The 22,191-nt window shown below is 39.9% G+C and overlaps 1 protein-coding gene across 2 annotated transcripts; it reads right to left on the reverse strand.

Annotated features, from left to right (window-relative positions):
* Nucleotides 1–214: 214 nt before the first annotated feature.
* CCDC198 (coiled-coil domain containing 198) lies at nucleotides 215–19,557 on the reverse strand. 2 transcript variants are annotated; one of them, XM_057732291.1, is made up of 6 exons: nucleotides 19,335–19,557; nucleotides 17,025–17,107; nucleotides 6,314–6,400; nucleotides 5,086–5,184; nucleotides 4,133–4,292; nucleotides 215–450 (listed from the first exon to the last, which is right to left on the reverse strand). In XM_057732291.1, the coding sequence occupies exons 1-6, from the start codon at nucleotides 19,555–19,557 to the stop codon at nucleotides 215–217; spliced, it is 888 nt and encodes a 295-aa protein (XP_057588274.1). The 2 variants fall into 2 exon arrangements, with proteins under 2 accessions (XP_057588274.1, XP_057588273.1); XM_057732290.1 differs by having other exon boundaries at nucleotides 5,086–5,187.
* Nucleotides 19,558–22,191: the final 2,634 nt, after the last annotated feature.

Consider the following 22,191-nt stretch of genomic DNA (forward strand, 5'->3'; position numbering starts at 1 on the left):
GGTGTCCTCGGAATAATTCATATACTACCTTGACGAATTTTTAAAGGAAAGCAAGTTTTTAATGTACTCAGTCGAGGGGGGGGCGTCAAGGAAGGGAAGGAATACGGGGATATGTGTATAAAAACGTTGATTGAACCTGGTGTACCCCCCAAAAAAAAAATTAAAAAAAAAATAATAATAATGTACTCAGTATCTAGGTTAGTGAATAGCATTTTTATTCTCGATCAAAAAACTCATCAAAACGTGGGATTCTCTCTGTCCTGGTCCTCACCAGTGCTCGTGGTTTCTTCTCGACTTTCCCCAACTCATCTGAGTCAGAGCTGGAACTGTCCCAGAGAAGCTGTCCCCGAGCCTCTTGTTCACGGAGCCATGTTTCCAATTTGCCAATTTTCCGGGGACAGTAGTCATTCCTAGCTTGATGTTCCAGAAATTCTACATTCTGTGTATTTCCTACTGAGAATTAAAAGTTCATTTAATTTATTTTTTCCCCTGACAATGAGTTTGAGAACTTCTGAGCTAGATGTCTTATTACTTGCTACATTTTGATAAATTCCTGTTTGACTCTTTATGGTTGCTAGACTTAAAGAAAACATAAAAAGAAAAGTACAGCCTTTAATACCTAAATGGGTTTTGGGTGAGCAGAATAGAGGAAAGTGTATCCTACTTCAAAATTAATTTGGGGAGAGAGGTAAGAAAGAGAGGTCAGTGGTGGAAAAATAGGGAGTGATTTTAGGTAGTACAAGGATCATACAAAACATTAATGCTTGATGGTTATGTATTTTATAATATGTGTTTTAGAAAAATGTATTGCCACTATATCAAACCCATAATATCACAGTTAATTCACAAACAAGGCTAAATCGTAAAAATAAAACAAAGCAAGATGCCTTAAAGGAAAATTCTAAGTAAATAATAGATAAGATCAGAGTGGCCAGATAAGACCAGAGTTGTGAAGGTGATATTCAAATGAGGTATGTGGAGTGGCCTTTCCCCTGAAGCATGTAGTTATTTTCACTGCAAGACCTCAGTTCCATATTGCTTCAGTTTTGTCCGCATCCATATGATACTTCACATTTTATATGTGCTTTTACACATGTTATTTGAATTTCGTATAAACCCTACATGGGAGACACAATGCTTTATTCCCATTTTACAGATGTGGAAACTGAGGTTCACAGAGGTTAGACAACTGGAAGTTAGCTATAATCTCTCTGTAGACTAAAGCTGTATGAACAAATATATAGCTAATATTTACTGAGAGGCTACTGGGTACCAGGCACTGTTCTAGGAACAAGAAAAGATCCTGGCTCCCATGGAGCTTATATTTAGTAAATGTACTGTCAGGGCTCAAATAAAGGACTTTGATTCCAAGTCCAGTGCTTTGTCTACTCACTAGACTCATGGCCACTGGAAAGGGTAGGAGCCACGTTAACATGTTAAAACTCACAGAACTATATACCTAAAAGAGTGATGTTCACTTTGTGTAAGTTATATATCATTATGTATTACCCAGATATATGTAATTTATTATGTAAGTATATGTAAAACACATGTAAAGCATTTCATTATAAAATGGCAGCAGGAAACAAAGACTAATTTTTATCTCACGAGAAACCTGAAACTCTCATCCTACCTTCCAAAAGAGGGAACGAGATGGACAAATAGAGCCTTAAATAAGAGAAGCTGGATACAGAGGAACTTTAATCACCACAACCTGACTGGCAGAACGCTCACGGAAGTCTATAATCTTGGCTACGTTCCATTGTGAGGAAACAGCAAAGTGAAGTGCTTTTAGAAGCAGAGAAAGAAATCAAAGATGCTATTTGAGAATAAGTAAAAAGGAATCATTGCTTGAGCATGTGCCTACGGAGTGGTGAGGTTTACAGGCTTTGCAGAGGGAAGCCTTCTCTTGATAGAGAGGGTGGACGGATTACAACCTCTGCACTTGCAGACATTCCCAAGGTTGTCCTGGACAGAGCTCTGGGCCACTGGAGACCCGATGAGACTATAGGAGGGGGTGGGTGGGTGGGAGTGCTCCCTTTGGACTGAGAAAGACCTGGCCTTGAATCCTGGCTCTGTCACATGGCGGGTAATAGTAACTCCTGCCTTATAGGTTGTGTGAAGCTTAAATGCGATACTTCATGTTAAGGGTGGACCACAGTGCCTGGCTTAGAGTAAGCACTCAACGAACCCTACCTGGAACAAAATGAAGCAGCTTTAAAAAGTATCAGGAGAGCAGAGGAGAACCCTCTTTTCCATGTGCCCCAGTCTGCGCTGGCCCTTCCAGATCCAGGGCGTCTTCCAAGGACTTCACCCGTGTTGGTTTTTTGCCTAATCTCAAACAATGACTCTAATTGTCTAACTTTAGCTGAGGCACATTTCTTGGTTGTTTTGCCAATATTTTTTCAATGGTAAAAGTGGTTTATCTGTGTGGCCACCCAGCAGATTTCATTCTGAGACTCGGGAGTATAGGTTAAATAGATGCTCCAAGTAGATTTGCAATTATTCAGCCTTTTGTTATTTAATTAACTTATTGATTAAGCATCTTGTTCCTCTGAGCAGGGGCAGTGTCTCTTTCAGCTGGAGACTTTGCGTCTTAGAAGCTCAAGACCTCCAGAGACACGGCCAGTATTTCTGTAGATCTCTCAGTGTTCAGTCTTGCTGATGGGGCATTTGGTCCACAGCACAGTAAGCTGTGTGTGTGAACAATGTCACGCATTTGTAGCGGTGGGTTTGCACTGGGGGAGTACAGACAGGGAAAAATTAATGGGACTCTAACTGGTGGGGCAAAGTAGCACAGAATTTGTAAACACAAATGTCTGTTGGAAGTCACAGAGCCATCTGAGGCCACTGAGCAACCTGGCCTGGCTGGGGACTGGGTGTGATAATAGCAGGAGATGAAGCCAAGAAGGTAGGCAGTGGCTAGATCCTGACAGCTTAGATTATCAGAGCAAGGAGTTTCAACTTTGTCTCAGGCTGATGGAGACTCACTGAAAGATTTTTTTTAAGCAGGAGAGTGATATGGTCAGATTTGCATTTCATAAGATTATCGTGGTATTAGTGCTGTGCTTATAGAACTTTATTGTTCTTGAGAATCATCTTGGGCTTTTTATAAAATGCAGGTACTGATTCAGTAGGTCTAGGATGGGGCTTGAAATTCTTTATTTCTAATCAACTCACAGGTGATACAGATGCTGTCGTTCTGTGGACGACACCTTGATTACCAAGTAGAGCAGTGGCTCTTCAACTTTCGGGGCATTGGAATCATGGGGGGTGAGGGGTTGTTAAACTCAGACTGCTGGGCCCCATCCCTACAGTTTCTGATTCAGTCGTTCTGGCTGGGGCCCTGACTAGTTCCCAGGTAACACTGGTGCTGGTGGTCTAGGGGACCACACTGAGGACCACCGAGGTGGAGGGTTGATGGAAGGAGGGTAGGACCTGAGGGAGGAGTGCAGTCAGGAGGCTGCGGCAATAGCCCTGGTGTGACATGACCACACACAGCCTAAGGGTGGCGTGGGGAATGGGAGAGGTGGGCAGATTTCTGCACTAGGTGACATCAACAGGACTTCGTGACTGACCATCTGCCAGGAGAGGGAGCAGCAGGGCTGGAAAGGGGCTAGGTCTCTGGCCCGAGTGACAGAGGGCGTGGAGGCCACACCCACTGAGACAGCGGAGGCAAGCCTGGAGAAGGCTGTGATGCCAGATTTGGTTTTAGACATTCTGAGTGTGCCGAAGAGGCTGCTGGGGAAGGTTTGGGTGGGAAGTGAGTGTCTGCACCACACTGGCTGATGCCAATTTGCTGTTTAATATAGCTCTGTATACTTCATTCTCTTTAACCACAAGATGAGGCTCTTTTGCCTTTTCTCCTCATAGGGATGGTGCAAGGATTGCAATCATGCATGTAAAGTACAGTATATTTCTAAAAAGACACATCTCAGCACAGTGCTGAAGCTTCTGTCTTTTCTTCCTGGCCATCCGAAGCTACATGACAACAGGCCCATTATATTCCAGGAAGTCAGATATCAACAGGAACCCAAGGGCAGCTCTGTCCTTTCTCACTCCGCTTCAGAAGTTTATTTGATAAAGTTTTAAAGACACTTGAAATATTTTAGTAAAAAATTACATGACTCACCTGGACTTCTGTTCAAGGTTTCATCAGGCAACAAGGTTAGAAAGTCACCATCATCATTTCTTGGGATGCTTTGAAGGATTCTCTTGGCTTTGTGGTCCCTCTGTTTCTGCTTATTAGTTCTTGCCTCCTTGTGAAGATTTTTCTTCAGTTCCACTTGAGCCTGAAATTGATCAGCTATAAACTGTTAGTGTTCTCCCCTCAAGCTATATACTTTCACCAGAATAGGTCAACAAATCAGCCACTTCGCAAATTGTGTGCTTATCTGTAGACATCTGTGGTCCCCTAAATAGAACACGGTTCTCTTTTTCCTCTTAGAATGTGTGGAAGCTTTCTTCACGTGCAGCTCTGTTAGGAGAAAGGGGAGCATGCCTATAATCTCAAAATGGTGAGGATCTTTGTAAAACCATTTCTCTGTAGGCTAATTTATTTGGAATTGCGGAAGTCAGGGACTTCATACTTATTCACTAGAGTAATGAATTTGAAATATGACATTTACAGGAGACGTTACTGTAAAGGGGTTTGTTACAAGAGATCTTGCTTATAAAATGAGTCCATGGCTTAAGTTATAGAGAGATGCCTGGTATCAAAACAAGGACCAACTCACCCTCTCCCCCTTTGTAACTAAACCAAGAAAAATTATCTAACCTCATTTTCCTGCTGGAGTCAGAATGTCATAGAAGCAGTTAAAAAAAGGGAGAAAAAATTAAAAAAGGGAAACTTGAGACACAGATACATCCTTGAGAGGATGGGACAGAGAAAAGACTCATCAGCATTGGTAGCAGAAGGGACCATGCTGTTTCCTCTCAACCCCAGTAGTTGAAATGTGGGCTCCAATGACTAAATTTAAAACGCTAGGTAAAGACTGGAGATGAATGTTAACGATATTCATGTGCCAGGGCAGTGATTATGTAGAGTACATTTGGTAAATATGACACTCTTCTTCTCATATTTACCTCTTGTCTTTTACGGTTCATTTCCAGCATTTGCATCTTATGTAAATATTGTCTTTTCCCAGGAGGATACATTAGAATTTGCATCTTCTTTTCCAGTTCCTGCTATGAAAAATGACATACTTATTAGCATAGGGTAATTAATTACTGACTCTGCAATCCACAACTTGAAATTCTTTTTGGAACAAGTGAGATCTTAATCATTAGTCATAATCCACAGCGATCTCTTGTGACGTCAAAGGTGGACCATTATAGCTTCCCAACCAGTTCTTAGTGAAGCTATCAGTGAATGAAGTGGCAATTTGCTATGTGTATCATGTTGTTTTTAAGGTTCCTGTAGTTTTGCAAACCTTGAATGGAAATATCTTTCCACATATCACTTTGACAAGATATCACTTCCCATGTCAACAGCAGCTTTAACTGTCTTCCCAGAAATGTGTTCTGGTTTGATGACACCTGCTTCTCTCTCCGTGCTTCTTCTGCCATTGAGTAATTATCTGGCTGCGAAACTAGAGGAGAGCCAACTTATTTCTGTAGGGTGTCCTCCCACATCCCAATATAAGTCCTGGTTCACTGCAATTTAAGAAGGATTTAAAATTGATTATTTGTGACTTGGGTGATCTCCTCTGGTGTACCAAAAACTCCAGGGGGTCAATGTGGCCAGTTATTGAGGGCAACCAGGGGTGAACATACCCTCATTCATCACTTGCTGTGGCCACGAAGGGGAAGGGATGTGGCAGCCAAATGTGTTATGTGATCCCTGTCATGTTGCCCTGTGTTGGCTGATGTGAGCCTCAGGGAGGAGCCCATCTCTGCAGGCAACGTCAGCACCACAAACATGGCCTTGAGGACCTAAAAGTACCTGGACATCTTTTATCAAATCAGTCAGCCACACGGCAGCATCTAGATGACTCCAAATTGAATCAGGGGAGGAAAGTGTTCACAAATTTGAACACTTCTAGAATCACCAATTTCCAAATAAAATTCTCCTCTCTCATCTACATCTCCCTGTTTTCACCAGGCAGCAGAGAAGGGCTCAGAGTTCATCTGAGAGGCAAGAGTAATCGCCGGTTGGAGGCAGGCCCAGGAGAGAATGAATAGCTTTGGGAAAGTTCTAGCTCTGAATGACTCAATAGTGTGCTTTGCCTTTGAAGTCTTCTGTGCGGGGAGGACAGGAAAAGGATGGCTGGCATCCCAGTTTCCCACCCCCTCCAGGTTTGCTGCTGCTCACCTTGGCTTTGTGAGTCCTCCCTGCTTTTTGCTGGTGCAGGAGACTATCAGAGGTAATTTCTTGTGGCAGGTCAATGGGTTCAAGCTTCTAGAAGTCCAACATTTAGAGCATTCAGCATTCCTCATGACATGAGATGATGAAATATAAAAGCCAGACATTAAACTATCTTAACACTCTGCACATATTCCTGAGAGCACACAAGGAAGGCAATTTCTACAGGATTACAGTCGTATCTGTGCGAATAGGTTTTGTGACCTATCTGGGTTCTTCAGTGTTCTCTTGCACTGTTGCCAGTGACTCGTTGATCTAAATATGGGTCAGAAAGTTAAAGGACTAAGAATTCTTTTCTGTCTGCACTGAGGGACCATGTCTGCAGTTATCAAATAACAAGGGTCTTAGAATATTAGAGATGAAAGAGGCACCAAGAAGTTCCTTTACTTGACTCATCCCTTGAACACCCAGCTAAACTATCCCGGTCATTAGGGAAGTGACCTGTTTTTAAGATCCCCAGAGAAGCTCCCTCAGCCTTCTCAGTAATAATCACTGGTGCTTATGAGGCATATTGACAGTGACAGTGCCCTGTGCTAACAAATCTTAGACATGGATTTTTCCAGCGGAGGTTTGGCTTTATGGGGCAGATGATGCTGGAGTTTCAAGAGGTCACTAAGACCAGGCAGCAATTGATGAGCTAGTGATCTGCCTCCAGCCCTACCTGTCTTAGGTGACTTAATGCTCTGGGAGCTGGAGCACTAGGAAGTGGCTGAGTAGGCTTGGAAGAAAAAGGCTGGTGTCTTCACGTTGACATGCCATCAGGGACCTGAATTTATTTGTTCACTCAGCGAGTACTTACTGAAGGACTGCTACAGGCCAGACATCAGGATGCAATGCTCAACTAAAATGGCCATGGTCCCTCATGGGGCTTGCAATGTATGGGGAAATAAGTACACTTTTGCTTTTGTGATTATTTGATTAATAGTTACAAACTGCGATCAGTGCTTTGGAGAAAAAGTCTACTAGGTAGGACTATGACAAGATATAACTGGAGGACTCCACCCTGGAAATGAGGAGTTTTATATATTTTGAAGTCCTAACACCTCCCCCCCACTGCCCCCAGTACCTCAGAGTGTGACCTTATTGGAAAATAGGGTCCTTGCAGCTATAATGAGTTAAGATGAGGTCATACTGGAATAGGGTGGACCCTCAATCCAATATGTCTGGTGTCTTCATAAAAAGGGGAAATTTGGGCATAGACGTGCACAGGGAGAATACCATGTGAAGATAAAGGCAGCAATTGGGTGATGCTTTCACATGCCCAGGAATGCCAAAGATTGGCAACAAACCACCAGTAGCTAAGAGAGAGGCCTGGGACAGATTCTTCCACATAGCCCTCAGAAGGAACACCTTGATTTTGGACTTGTAGCTTCTAGAACTGTGAGATGATGCATTTCTATTGTTTTAAGCTGCACAGTTGTTATACTCTGTTACTGCAGCCCTAGAATACTAATTCAAGGGAGAGGGGGGTCAGGAGACAGCCCAAGAAAGTTTCCCGAGGAAGTAATTTTTTAGCAGAAGTTGGAAGGTTGGGAGTTTTCAGGGGACTGAGGTGTTCCAGGAAGATGGAAACATATGAGCAGTAGCCCCAAGGCAGGAGAGAGCATGGTCTCTTGAAGGAACTGCAAGAAATCAGTTGGCCGCAGTTGAGAGTGAGAGGAAGAGAGGCTCAAATGCGGCTGGAGAGGTAGGCAGGGGTCCTCTCATGAAGAGCCTGGTGGGGCGTCACAAAGACATTGCCTTCCTCAGAGCAGTGGGCAGCCATTGACATATGTTAAGCTAAGTAGGGACTTGACTACATTTGCTTAAAAAAATGATCACTCTGACTGCAGTGTGGGAATTAGACTCGAAGAGCAATTATGGATGTGGGTGAGCACTTAGGAGGACAAAGATGATGGGCTGGGGGCTCATAAAGGGAGATTGATGGGCTCTACAAATATTTAAGATGGGCCAAGCAAGATTCGTGATGGTTACTGAAAGAGAGTGACATGTCCAAATGACATCCAGATACAAGGGGGGGATAGGACCGTCATTCCCTGAGATGGAGAATCCTGGAGGAGGGCCAAGTTTGGGTGGAATGTAGAGGGGAGGTGTGTGCTAGAGATGCATGCTTGGGAATCATCCCTGGGTAGAGAATAACTGAAACTGTAGGATGAGGGAGGTCAAGAGTGAGCAGAGCAGAGCCAGGGACTGTAGACGAGGCGCTCCAACACCGAGAGGCTGGTGGATGGGGGTGAGCTGGCCAAGGAGACTGAGGAACCACTGCTGGAGAAGCGGGAGGAAAACCAGACAGACACCATGCTGCAGCAACTAGTGTCAGCACCACACCCACCTGAGTCCAACACTACAGGCAAATCCAAGTAGTATAAATATATGTATATTATGTATTTACATGCATCTAATTAATAAAATTTATTTTTTTAGAGCGATTTAGGTTCACAGCAAAACTGAGCAGAAAGTGTGGAGCTCCCATCCCCCCGGCTCCATACACACACAATCTCCCTGCTGTCAACATCCCTCACCAGAGTGCCACATTTGTTACAATCAATGAGCCTGCACTGACACATCATTATTGCTCAAAGTCCTGTGGTTTACTTTAGGGCTTACTCTTGATGTTGCACATTCTCTGGGTTTGGACAAATGTATAATGACATATACCCACCACTGTAGCATCATATAGAGAAGAGTTTCACTGTCCCCCAAACCCTCTGTGCTCTGCCTATTCATTCCTCACTCCCCCCAACCCCCCAAACCCCTGGCAACCACTAATATTTTTACAGTCTGCACAGTTTTACATTTTCCAGACTGTCGTATACTTGGAAACATATACTATGTAGTCTTTTCAGATTGGTTTCTTTCACTTAGCAATATGCATTTGTATTTCCTCCATGTGTTTTCATGGCTTGATAGCTCATTTCTTTTTAATGCTGAGTAATATTCTATTGTCTGGATGTGCCACAGTTTATTTATCCATTCACCTACTGAAGGACATATTGGTGGCTTCCAAGTTTTGGCATTAGGAATCAAACTGCTATAAACATTCGTGTGTGGATTTTTGCGTGGATATGTGTTCACAGTTCACTTGGGTAAATAACCAAGAAAAGTGATTGCTAGATTGTATGGTAAGAATATGTTTCATTTTGTAAGAAACTGCCAAAACGTCTTCTAAAGTGCCTGTACCACTTTGCATTCCTACCAGCAATGTGTGAGAGTTTCTGATGTTCCACATCCTTGCCAGCATTTGGTGTTGTCAGTGCTCTGGACTTTGGCCATTCTAATAGATGTGTGGTAGTATTTCACTGTTGTTTTAATTTTCAATTTCTTAATGATATGTGATGTGTAACGTCTTTTTCACATGCTTCCTTGCCATCTGTACATCTTCTCTTCTTATTCTCCTGACACTGCCTGTCATAGGAGTTCTTAATTTTAATGAAGTCAAGCTTATTAGTTGTTTCTTTGGAATATGTATTTTTCAAAACTCTCCAGAGGATTCTGATGATTTCCTAGAGTGGGGTCCACGGGTCTCTAGACTGCCTCCACTCAGTAATGGAGCTACATCAAAATAGACCAGGGAGGATTTGTTTGTGGAGCATGATTGAAAAATTGAGTCTGAAGAAGCCAGCTATTTAAATACTTTCAGCTATTTAAAATAGTCTACCCATAAGTTCTAGGGCCAGGTTTTTCTTTGAAAGTATGAATATATACGATTCTATTTTCAGCCTCATTTTCTTTGGATCCTCAGTTCTGATAATGGTTCAGCAGTAGGTATCTTTCTTTCTTTCTGGCCATGAAAGGGACCTGAAGAATGCCATCCTTCCACAAAGGGCACTAGATGGCAGCAGCTAACATTGCAAATAGGATCCCTTGGTTAAATCATTTGCACTTGGCCTGAGAAGCACTGCAGGAAAAAAGTGTTGGAAAATTGGCTTTTCCAAAGAAACCAGCCAAATGAAATTGCTTTGGAGCTCTGGGTTCACATCAGTGTTCCTTTTCCCTGCTTGGGAAGCCAGATGCCTCACTTCATCATCCTCAGAGAGGATGCCATGGGAGGAATTACTGGAGAATTGGTAGAATGATGCCTGTTTTTATTTCATGATATAAAAAACAATGATTATTTGTCTAAATATTTCTGGATTATTTGGTTTCTCAAACAAAACAAATGGTCAGGATAATTAGTTGGAGAGTCAGCTAGGAGATTCAGGAAAGGAGATTAAATTGAGCATAAGGCCCAGAGCTTGGTGAGAATCACTAACCTGAGCTGGTTGCTTCTGCTTGCTGCAGGAGGAGAAAGGTGGGCAGGAGCAAAGTTTGTTTGGTATCATGACTTAAGAATGTGTCCTTTAAGTTTCTAGGAAGAAGGTAAAGGTCCAAGACAGATTGGAGCAAGAAACCATGAGGCCAAGGAGGAACCTCTGGTTAAGGCATTGCAATGAGTTCACATTTCAATAACATTCTTTGATTCAAATACCTAGCAATGAAAAGTAAAACCTAAACCAAAAAAGATTAGGCTTTAATACAAGATAAATATCTCTCTGAATCAGAAAATGGAACAGAAAACTTGGGGGAAGCTGATTCATAAGGCATTTAGTGCTCCTGATGGCTGTGAGTTATTTCTATAGGCTAAAGGAGGCCTAAAAAATGCTCCATACAAGAAGGGAAAGGAGAGCCAGGCTCACAGTTTAAACTCAAGGGCTGAGTTGTTCTCACCTCTTTCCCAAGTCCAAGAGCTGCTTCAATATGTGAGCCACAAGATTTGTTTTACAGGCATTATCAAAAAGTTAAATAAGAAGCTAAGACTTTATAACAATAAATGTAAAAGTTTAGATAAATGGATAATTTTCTGAGAAATATAAGTTAACAGAATTGAATTAGGAAGAAATAAGATACTTATAAGACATCTAAATCAACTAAGAACCATTCTTTTACTAATTAAGTTAGTAGGAAAATTTCTTACATTCCCCAAAATTCCAGGTGGTCAAAGATGGTTTCACAGGCCTGTTTTATTAAACTTTTAAGGGACAGATAAGAATTATGTTAAATCAAATGTTTTAGAGAACAGAAAAGAGGGAAAGGTAATCAACTCCTCTTATAAAACTAGTATAATCTTGAGGAAAAAAAACTGGAAAAAGACAGTATATGGAAATTATAGAACAACTCCACTTATGAAAATATCAATAGATACAAAAACCCTAAGCATATAAAATTCAGCAGTATATTTATATATGTATCTCATGACCAAGTAGGATTTATATCAGGAATGAAAGCATGGTTCACATCATAAAATCTATTAGTATAATATATTAGGTCAGCTGGTTAAAAAGAAGTTCCATGAGATTGTTTTAATAGATTATTTAATAGATGGAAGAAAAACATCAGTAAAATTGAACACTCAGCCCTGGGAAAAACTCTTAGCATACTAGGAATAAGAGAAATGAGAGAAATGTCAGTAATTTAGTAAACAGCATTATGCCAGAGATCTTCCAATTTGTTTCTCCAGATCCACATATCACATTTCTCTACCCTGTTCTCTGCCTATAAGGAGTAAGGAGTTTCTCTTGCTTTCTGGCTTCCCATTGGATTCAGCCACTAAAGAATCCTGGTAGGAAATCTGAGAGAAGAAGGAGAATGAGGTCAGGATATTTTCCCTCTGTCTCCCTCCCTGCAAGGTCATATTGGGTTGGCTGTGTCCCACTGTTCCTCTCAGAGCAGCTTCCTCTACCTCACTCTCCCCTTCCAGATCCTAGAAGTCCCTTGGCCTAGATAGAGATACTTCACAGCTGCCACTAGCGATTATTGCAATACCCCCTCTGGTTCCCTTCATCCAAACCTCTGTACAATTACTTGTAAAGAAAACTTCCCTGAATAATCCTAGTTTGAATGTACCATCTGTTTCCTTTCAGGACTCCGATGAGCAACTATCAAAATCCTGTTGCAAACATATTTCACTTTAGAACCAGTCCCATTAATGTCATGGGTAAGACAAGGGTGTCCATTATTACTGCTTGTGTTCAAAATTGCAAGGGAAGTTTTAGTCAATGCAAAATTCAAGAAAACCAGTACAAGAAACAATTGGGAAGAAACAGAAAAAGTTATTCCTGTTTATAGAAGATACTGTCTACATAGAAAGTCAGGAAGAATCTATAGACAATCAGAATTACCAAGGTATTTCAGTCAAGTTGTGGAACACAAAATCTAATACACAAAAATCATTAGCTTTCTTATTCACCAATAATAATCACTTAGAAAATTAAACGGGAAAAATACCTTATTCATAGTGGGATGAAAAAAACAAATGAGATATTTTGATGGTCAGTTGTATATGTTAGCTTGGCTAGGCCACAGTGTCCAGTTATTCAAACACTAATGTGGGTGTTGCTGGGAAGTCCTTTTGTAGATGTGATTAAAGCCAATAATCAGCTGACTTAGTAAGGAAGATAATTTTAGATAATCTGGGTGGGCATGATTCAATCAACTGAAAGGCCTTAAGAGCAAAGCTGAGGTTTTCCTGAAGAAGAGGAAATTCTGCTTGTGGACAGCAGCTGCACCTCATGCCTACAATTCCAGTCTGCCCCGCCTGACGGCCTGTCCCTATGATTTCAAACGTGCCTTGCCCGTCACCTCCACAATCATGTAACCAGTTCCTTGCAACGTCTCTTAATACAGATCTCCTTCCATAGGTGCTGTTTCTCTGGTGGAACCCTGTCTGATACAGGTGTTGGGAAACAAACCTAAGAATATACCACCCAAGGCCCCTATGGAGAAATTATGAAACATTATTGAAAGATCTAAAAGAAAATGTGAGTAAATGGAGATTTATGTCATGTTCATGGTTTAAAAGACTCAATATTGTAAACATGGTTAATTTTCCCCAAATTAATCTATGAAGGCATTCCAGTCAGAATACTGACAAGGTATTTTTGTGGAACTGGAGAAGAAGATTCAAGAAGATCCAAACTTCACATGGAAGAGCAAAGGACTATAAATAGTAAAGACAATTCTGAAGAAGAATAAGGTGAAGGGACTTGCCATTCCAGATACTAAGACTTAGCTTAAAGGTACATAATTAGGACAGGGAGAAATTCCTATGGATATACAAATAGGCCAATGCACCAGAAGAGAGCGCTCAGAAACAGACTCATTAAGCTCTGGATATTGGACATATTAGACAGAAGCAACATTTCAAATCAATGGTCACAATGGATGATTCCATAAAGAGTTCTGGGGCAATAGATTAATCAAATGGAGAAAAATGTAAAATTAGACTCCAACTTCACACCTGCACACAAATAAATTTAAGATGGATTAGGACCTAAATGTGAAAAGTTAAAGATTATAAATTGCAGAAATAAATTGGAATATCTTTATGAACTTGAGGAATTAAAAAATTTCTTTGACAGAATATGAGATACAAAACATAAAGATTAAGATTGAGAAATCTGACAACATTAAACTCTTTTTATACAAACACACACATTCACACAAATGAAAAGGCAAACCATAAATAGAAGGTATTTGCAACACATATAATTAACAAAGGGCTAGATCTAAGATACATAAGGAACTCTCACAGATCACAAAGAAAGAGATCATAGAAAATGGGCAAAGGACTAGAAAAGGTAAGGAAAGAGAATACATTTGTGACAAATTGTCTAACACCTCAAGCAGTATAATGAAATCATTCAGGTCAAGAATCCCTCTCCTTATCTCTCACCAGCCGACTTTACACTCATCTTTCTCTCCTCTCCATTCACTCTTTCAACGTTGATTAACCCATACTTAGTGATCCCCATTTGTGTGCCAGCTACTGTCCTAGACACTTGGATATATTAGTGAAGACAACAGACAAACATCCCTGCCTCTGTGAAGATTATATTCCAGCACTGGGGCGGAGGGTGGGGGGGTGGAGGTGGTGGAAAACACACGCAATGAACATACTACATAAGCAAATTGCTTGGTGTGTTAGATGGAAACAAGCAAGCCAGATGAAAGACGGTAAAGGGTCAAGGGAATCGGAGGTGCCAGAGTAAGGGTTGTGCTGTCAGTAGGTTGTCATATAAGCCTTACGGGGAAAGTGAAATTTAAGAAAATCTTTGGAGATGAGGGAGTCATTGGAGGAGATCACCCGAGGAAACTCTATACGGGGTGGGGTGGGAGTGGGGGACCATCTTCACCTTAGGCTGGACCTGAGATGGTTGGGTGAGGAGGTGGATCACCCGGAAGGGGTGGTGATGCTCAACTCTTCAACGTGGGGAGGTGCATTCGACTCAGGATTCCCTGGCAGAGCTTCTCAGATCTCAGCAGCTCTGAGCTGAAGAACCTGAGTTCATGACCTGCTCTTTACTGGAGGAGTAGATGTTCAGGAAGTGGAGTGTGCCAAATATGAAACTCAAATTATTTAGGAGGCAATTAGGTTTGGTTTAATAATTAAAAATACTTTGAGAATTTTCTTTGGCAGAGCTTAGGCTATTAATTAGCATGTCATGGGAACCCAGCATTTATTATTCTCTCAAAAACCCATTTGTGGTAGAAAATGTGCTGAGCCTCACTTGTGAAGATAATTATAGTTTATATCTTTGGGAGTGTCTGCCAAGTTCCCAGTGATTTCCCTCTTTTCTGGGAGCTGCCTCTAGAAGCTACGGGGAGTGGCAGTTGGTGGGGAGCGGGGTTGGTCGGGGGAGGGGCTCCCCTGCCCACATTTCTACTGCATGAGCCTATTCTCTGGTCAGAGCTCATTGGAACAGAGCTAGAATCACGAGCAAAGCTGAGCCAATAATATCTTTTCTCCCAGGAATTTGGAATGAGAGTCAAGAGGGCCAGACTAGTCTATAAGATGCAAATTCAAGGTGGCCATATTTCACCAAGCGGTTTTGAGGATCAGAGAAAGTCGACCTGCAAGGAGAGGTTAAGGCAAATGCACAGAGTTCTTCTGCCTTTCAGGTTCCAAGACATAGCTCTTCCCTGAAGTCTAGATGCCTCCCAGCTTTTGAGTTCCTTAAAACACTCCTATATCCTTATAATTTATCACACTGGTTGCATTGGCTGGTTCATTTGACTTCCAGTACAGTGATGCTATAGGTCTGAAATAGCAGGGAGCTCCCTTTGATTGTTTTTTCCCACCAGGGATAATGGGTCTCATTCATTCATCTGTTCACTCATTTATTCATAAACTTTTGAGGGATACATACTGTGAGTGACTGAAGATGTAAGACTGAATGAGATGTAGTTTTTATGCTCAAATAATTCATCTTGATTCTTCATTTTTAAGGTAGTTGGTAGGGATGTGGGGATACAGTCTTTGACTCTGAAATACCAAATTTCTCTTTCTGAGTTTGACTGACTTGAGAGAATCAAGACCTGACCCCTAGCTTATTTAGGGTTGATAGATAAAAAAAAAAGTACTTTGTGAACTATAGACTGGTACGCAAATATTTGTCACTGCTTCTAGTAATATCTTCTATTTGAGTTATTCAGCTTAGAGACTTCACAGGAACATATATTAAATGAGCGCCTTTGAAAGGATGCCTTTGATTTAGGAATAAAATTTAAGTTAAAAAATTGCTACTTAACTAGAGATATGCTCAAAAATTTAAAAATTAGATATCAGTTTGAAAGAATTTTTTCTATTATTTTATTTTTCCCATTAACTAAGCAATATTTTGCGGTTTCTAAATATTTTGGGAAAAGATGCTCTTTTTTTGTGACCAAAAGATATAATCATTTCAAATAATGATTGTGAGCTTCTGGAGAAGATAGGTGAGTAGAAATAATCCCCAACAAATGAGCTCAAATACCCCTGGGATTAGTCCAGACTGGGTGAGTTGTGTAGCAGGTGGGGTTTGGTTCCAATTCCCTTTTTCAAATGTCAGTGATAGATCCTGCTTACAAGAGAGCCCCAAACCCTCCCTTTAGCTGATGCTAATTTTTGAGGACCCACTCAGATCTCTTTCCCCTTCTAGGATGAGAGTTCTTAAAATGTACAGTTCTCTACAAGGAATTCATTAAATATTTATTAAGATGAATGCATTTAAAGCTCTTGCTTTGCTGCCTTGAATTCCAATGTCCTCAATTTTGACAACTAGTTAACATTTAGAACGATGAAAGGTTAGGGATTGAAGGGCTGTAGAGATCATCCGTGATGATGGCTAAGAGCACAGGCTTTGGAGGCCTGGTTGCTATGTGGCCCCTGTTGTCCTTGGGCAAGTTTCTTATCTGAAGCACATGTATAAAACAAGATAATAGTTCCTTTCTCATAGAGAGGTGTGAGGGTTAAATGAATGATGTAGATCATTGTAGAGTGTATCAGACTTGAAACAGATGGTAATTAAATAGCAGTAGCAGTTGTTACTGCTGTTATTTATTACAGTGATTTCCCTACAGTCATTCAACTAATCAGGACAAGATTCAGGTCCTCTGTGTCCCATCATGCCCATATCTTTGGTACTATACTTCCTTCTTTTGGTGGTGGTCTTAAAAGTGAAATCATTACAAAAGGAAATCCTAAAGAAAGGTGGTCTTTGCGTTGACAATATTCTCTTTAACAACACTGGCATTCTCATTAGCTAAATCACTGTCAATATCCCTCTTTTATGATTATAGTTAAAAAGGGATGTTACCATTAAATCCAAGAAATTCCTTATGAAGCCTTTTAAATGCATCTTACTTGAAGTCTTCGGGGTGGATGCCTTTTAATAATACTTGTTTCTGCCTCTTCCAGTGGGATGTCAAAATACATGGCCGTTGGCCCTTGAAGGGTTGGAGAGAAACACAAACCATCAAAAACAATTTACCATTAAATTACACTGACTGTTAGTTATTACACTTTGTTAACACAATTTTGTATCTTCAGTTCTATATGTCTAACCGATAGGTTGAATGTGGAGATGAAACACATAAAGCAGGGGCCCTACGTAACTGCAAATGACAACATATTAGCCTGGGCCCAGGATTTAATTTCTGCTTCCCTCATTTCCTCCCCAGATTAACATTTAGAGGAAAAGCTGCACAATTAACAATGTATTAACTGCAAATGTTATTCAGACATAGAATTTGGCTTGGAAAATAGAAACTTATTGATTTGTTTTAATTTCATGAAAGCTCCCCCAGATAATACAGGAAATCGGAAAAAATATAGCTCTAAGAAATGAAAAGTTCTCTTTTCAGAAAAAATAAATAGATGGATAAATATTAGATAGAGAGGTGATAAAGAAATGGAGATTTAGTGTATAATAGGAGCATGCAATGCTTAGCATTGAATGTTCCCAGTTAAATAGTTGCCCCAAATAGGAAAACGAATTTCCTACAAGTTGCTACTGTAGTACAACATACCAATAATCCTTCCTGATAAAACAACCCAGGGCTACAGAGTTAAGCCTTGTTAGGAAACAGAAAAGTTCAAGCAATCCATATATATTTCATTTTTCAGTTTGATTATCCTGGGCCCTTGGGACTACTACCATGACCAATGCTGCATAAATGACATTCTTGTCCTTTCCTCTTAACAGTCTGGAAGCATCCTGATTTCTAGATTGTTGTGTAGACTATCCTATAGGACTCACTCTGCATTTTATTTATTTATTTTTTTCACTCTGCATTTTAAATGGAAAAATCCCTGGGTAATTTTGTGTTTCTATCCTTAAGACATTTCAGTGATCACCTTAAGAACTCTATGTCCTCATTTTCTCTCAAGAGATGCCAGTATATTGAGCAAGACAAAAAACATGTTGGATTTAAAGATGTAAATATTTTCAGCAAATTTTTTTTTCGGTTATGTTCCTACTCCTTATTTTTATGCCATGATTTGAGTAATATCACACCATTATTTAATTTGATTCTCCTAAAATGGAATAGGCTGTATTATTTTTATCCCTGATTTATAAGTGAAGAAGATTGATGAAGTAATTTGCCCAAAGTTATACTATTTGGTATTTGATGGAGCTGGGGTTAGGATATAGGCCCCTTGAAAATAATGTTCAGAATGCTTACCATCCCATTGTTACTTATTTTTAATGTGATTTTGCAATTTCAAAAATAAGAACATTTCCCAGTTGGGATTCTAACACATTAGAATCAGATTTTACCCTTCAGTTACCAAAATCTTAAAACTCTAGATGGAGGGTTTGGATAAAAAAGGAAGTCTTCAATGAAACTAAGAGGAATATTCCCACTCACATGCTTAGGAAGTTGAAAAACATTTAAAAAAAGGCCATATAGAACCAGCCAAAGATTGTCAGTTTTATAGAAAGTAGCCATGAAAATCATCCTAGGTAAAATCTACTAGGTACTGAAAGGGAATATATGGCTTTATGGCCAATAATGGGAACTTATTTGTATTAATGATCCAGAATGTGAAGAAAAGAGAAAGTAACATGCGTGTATAATCTATACGTATGTATATATGCATGTATCTGTTTGCAAGTTAGAATGTCTAAGTATCATCTAAGTATCACCTTGGTTGTCATAAAACATTTCATGTCTTGTAAAATATCCCAGAAGAATTTATAGCCACTTCCAGCTCCAAGCTTCCAATCATAATGGGAAAAATTCTCTCAGTTTTGCAGATGACCATGCAAAATTAGGGGTTGGGGAGAGGGTGCCCCATCCACTCATCTGTATTGCAATAAAGCAATTCAGTCTGGGGTAGTTTACAAACTCACATTAGAATGGACTCACTCCTAAAGTACTGCTTTCAAAACAATAAAGCCTGATGCATGAAATGGTCCTGGAGAGAATAATTTAAATTTAGAATCTAACTGAAACATACGGTTTTCATAATTATCACATCTTTATCTATAGAATTTTAATTGACTGACAAAGCTAGATATAAACATCAGAAGCACTATAAACCAAGCTGACACAAAATGATTTTTTCCATCTCATAGAAACTTTCGGAGATTGTAGACAGTCAGGTAAATTCTATCAATAGCTATTCTTGGCCCAAACCCACAAATCTCATGCTGGGTTTTACATTTACCTGCAGAATATCTTCCATACCAGGTCTCTCGTAGAGGTGGCAGCTGCCCTTCCAAAGCTTTATTCCGGTCCTGCAGTCTTGCGAATGAATATGAACTCTTTTCTTCCAGGTTCTGAGTGAATGCAGAGTCCATAGGGCTGGCCGAGGGAGTCTCTCCCTCTTTGTTTTCCAAAGGTGCCACCTTGGTCACCCTCAGGTGAGCCTTAGAGTGACTCAAGCCCATTTCACATTAAAGACACTCAGGGTAAAACCATGAGGTTAGTGGCTTGGGGCCTTTAATGTAGCTTGTTTTAATCAAGGGATTTCCAAAGTTATCCCAGCTCTAAAGCAGTCGTTTCCTTCATGACATCTGTGTAGCTTTATTTCACTACACACTAACCCTTTGGCCACTTCCTGGGAGGCTGGTTTCCATGGAGACTTCCCTTCAATTTCTATTTTGCCATTTCAGAGCCAAAGAATTCAGTTAAACATTGACTTAGTTACGCTACTTTCTGAAACACTCAGTGGTAGGAAGAGAAACCACTATTGATCATTAAACAAATCTCTAACACCAGGAAGGCCATTAACAGAGATGGAGAGCAGAGTTTCAGAGGCCTTAAATTTGACCCTTTCACTGGTCTTAAATTTGACCCTTTCATTTGTGTGTACCTTTAAACACCATCTGTAAGAATTACCAACTGAGAAGAGCTAAGTCACCTTTGCAAATGACAGGAGCTAATCATCTAGGGCTTTGTTAATCTTTAATTTTAATTGAAGAATTTATCTTCTAAGTAGGAAAGGAAACAGCAGAGTAGCTAGAATAATTTTTCTGTCAATAATTTGAATTGCCTTTGAAGGAGATGAATATATTACAGGAGGGCAGGGAGACAATAGGACTTTTTTCCTAAAGATGAGGGGACAAACTTCTTGAATAAATAGTTCAAGTAAAACTCAAAGATAGCCTATTTACTATGTTTAAAAAAATTGAAAAAAAAAGACTGAAAAGAAATGTGCTGAAATGTTGAGTAGTGATTTTTGAGTGGTGTGATTGTGGGTGATTTTTATTTTATTCTTTATACTTAGAAACAGAACTCTCTTTCTTTCTTTTTTAATTTTGATCTTTATTGGAGTATAATAGCTTTACACTGTTGTGCCAGTTTCCACTGCACAACAAAGTGAATCAGCTGTATTTATACATGTAGCCCCATATCCCCTCCCTCTTGAGCCCCCCTCCCACCCTCCCTAACCCAACCCTCTAGGTCATCACCCATCATCGAGTTGATCTCCCTGTGTTATGCAGAAGCTTCCCACTATCTATCTCTTTTACATTTGGCAGTGTATAAACGTCAGTGCTACTCTTTCACTTTGTCCCAGCTTCCCCTTCCCCCCTCGCTGTGTCCTCAGTCTGTTCTCTACATCTGTGTCTTTATTCTTCCTCTGCCACTGAGTACAGAACTCACTTTCAAGTTCTAATTGTTCATGACCACAGATTACTTATGTTTTCATCATATTTCTACAGGGATTTAGAGAAGTTCAAAGAAATTTATTTTTCACTTTTGCAAAATTCATTTGCTAAGAGGCTAATATGCTTTTGGAAATTCTCATAAACCAATAGAGTTCATCTAAAAGAAGCCCGAGTTTAATTTTCTCCTACTTAACTCCGTTTGCATTTTACACACTATTTTCTCTGTGGCAGAAAGACTTGTAAAAAAGAATCATATATTAATAGTACCTGCAAATGAAATTACCTCTGGTAACTAAGACTAGTTGAATTATAAAGATTAAAATTCTTGAACAATACCTAGTCAGGTTTATTTTTGGATACAATTAGTTTAAGTATTTCCAAGGACAGGGGAAAGTATTGCAAACTAACACAGGAACTAGAAATTATACTGGAAACTGTGGACTTCGTGGATCTGGGCCAGTGAGAAAGATTTGGTTCTCATTTTTTGCTTTATTATTATTTAATTTCGAGAGCGATATCTTTAGGGAATATGAGCCTTTGCAGAGGAAGTTGGTTAGTTGTTGAGGAAATGATGAAAGAGATGAAGATTCACACCACCTTCGTTTCCATTTATCACTAGCCACTACCAAGCTCTGTAACTTGCGCAGATGACTTAACCATTCCACGCCTGAATTTTCTCTCCTGTAAAATGGGGTTAATAAAAATACTTAATGAGGAATGAATCAATTGATTCCTCTTGTAGCTCTTAGAATAGTACCTGACACACAGCGAGCTTGAAGTAAACGTTAGGCAGTGCACTTGTCCTCCTGAGGAAGTGTTGCTCTATGTAATAGGATAGTCCTTGTCATCCATTGGTCAGAATCTGTGAAATAGATATATTCCTGTCTAAAGGAGTTTATACCTAAGTAAGGAAAAGACCAATGAGGGAAGGGTAAATTAATTGGGCCTATTAAACTGGGAAAACAATGGTGCTTAAGATTTATTATTTAAAAAGTCATCATGTGCTAAAAGGTTTTTTGAGTGATAGAGAAAAATAATTTCAATTCATTAAAAGAGGAAAAGGAGAATTTAATCGCACCTACGGTGTTCTAAGATATAATTTCTTAACCACAAGAGTTGGAAAACAAATAGCTCTCATTCACAAAACCTTGCCCACTCCTCAGACCATCAGCGATACTTTGTAATGATCCTTCCCCAGTTCAAGACTGGTTATGAATATGCATGACAGTGTGTAAAAATGATAAAATATGTTATTTGTAATACTCGGAATTCTTGACTATGAAATGAGAATATAAGTATATAAATCTATTAAGATGAGGCAGAGAAAGGATTAGTTAACCTTTTCTAAACCTGAATATAATACCCAGAGAGAACTTTATTAAGATAGGGGGCACAGAGAGAAGAGAAGGTGGT

This window comes from Hippopotamus amphibius, chromosome 4 (assembly GCF_030028045.1).
Source record: "Hippopotamus amphibius kiboko isolate mHipAmp2 chromosome 4, mHipAmp2.hap2, whole genome shotgun sequence".
Classification (NCBI taxonomy): domain Eukaryota; kingdom Metazoa; phylum Chordata; class Mammalia; order Artiodactyla; family Hippopotamidae; genus Hippopotamus; species Hippopotamus amphibius.

Excerpts from the sequence above, each read along its gene's own strand:
- CCDC198 (XM_057732290.1), bottom strand. The coding sequence starts at position 19,557 with ATGGGCTTGAGTCACTCTAAGGCTCACCTGAGGGTGACCAAGGTGGCA. Across the intron at positions 5,188-6,313 it reads GGAGGACTCACAAAGCCAAG|CAGGAACTGGAAAAGAAGAT; the intron begins GTGAGCAGCAGC and ends CATTTTTCATAG. Across the intron at positions 4,293-5,085 it reads TGAACCGTAAAAGACAAGAG|GCTCAAGTGGAACTGAAGAA; the intron begins GTAAATATGAGA and ends GATCAATTTCAG.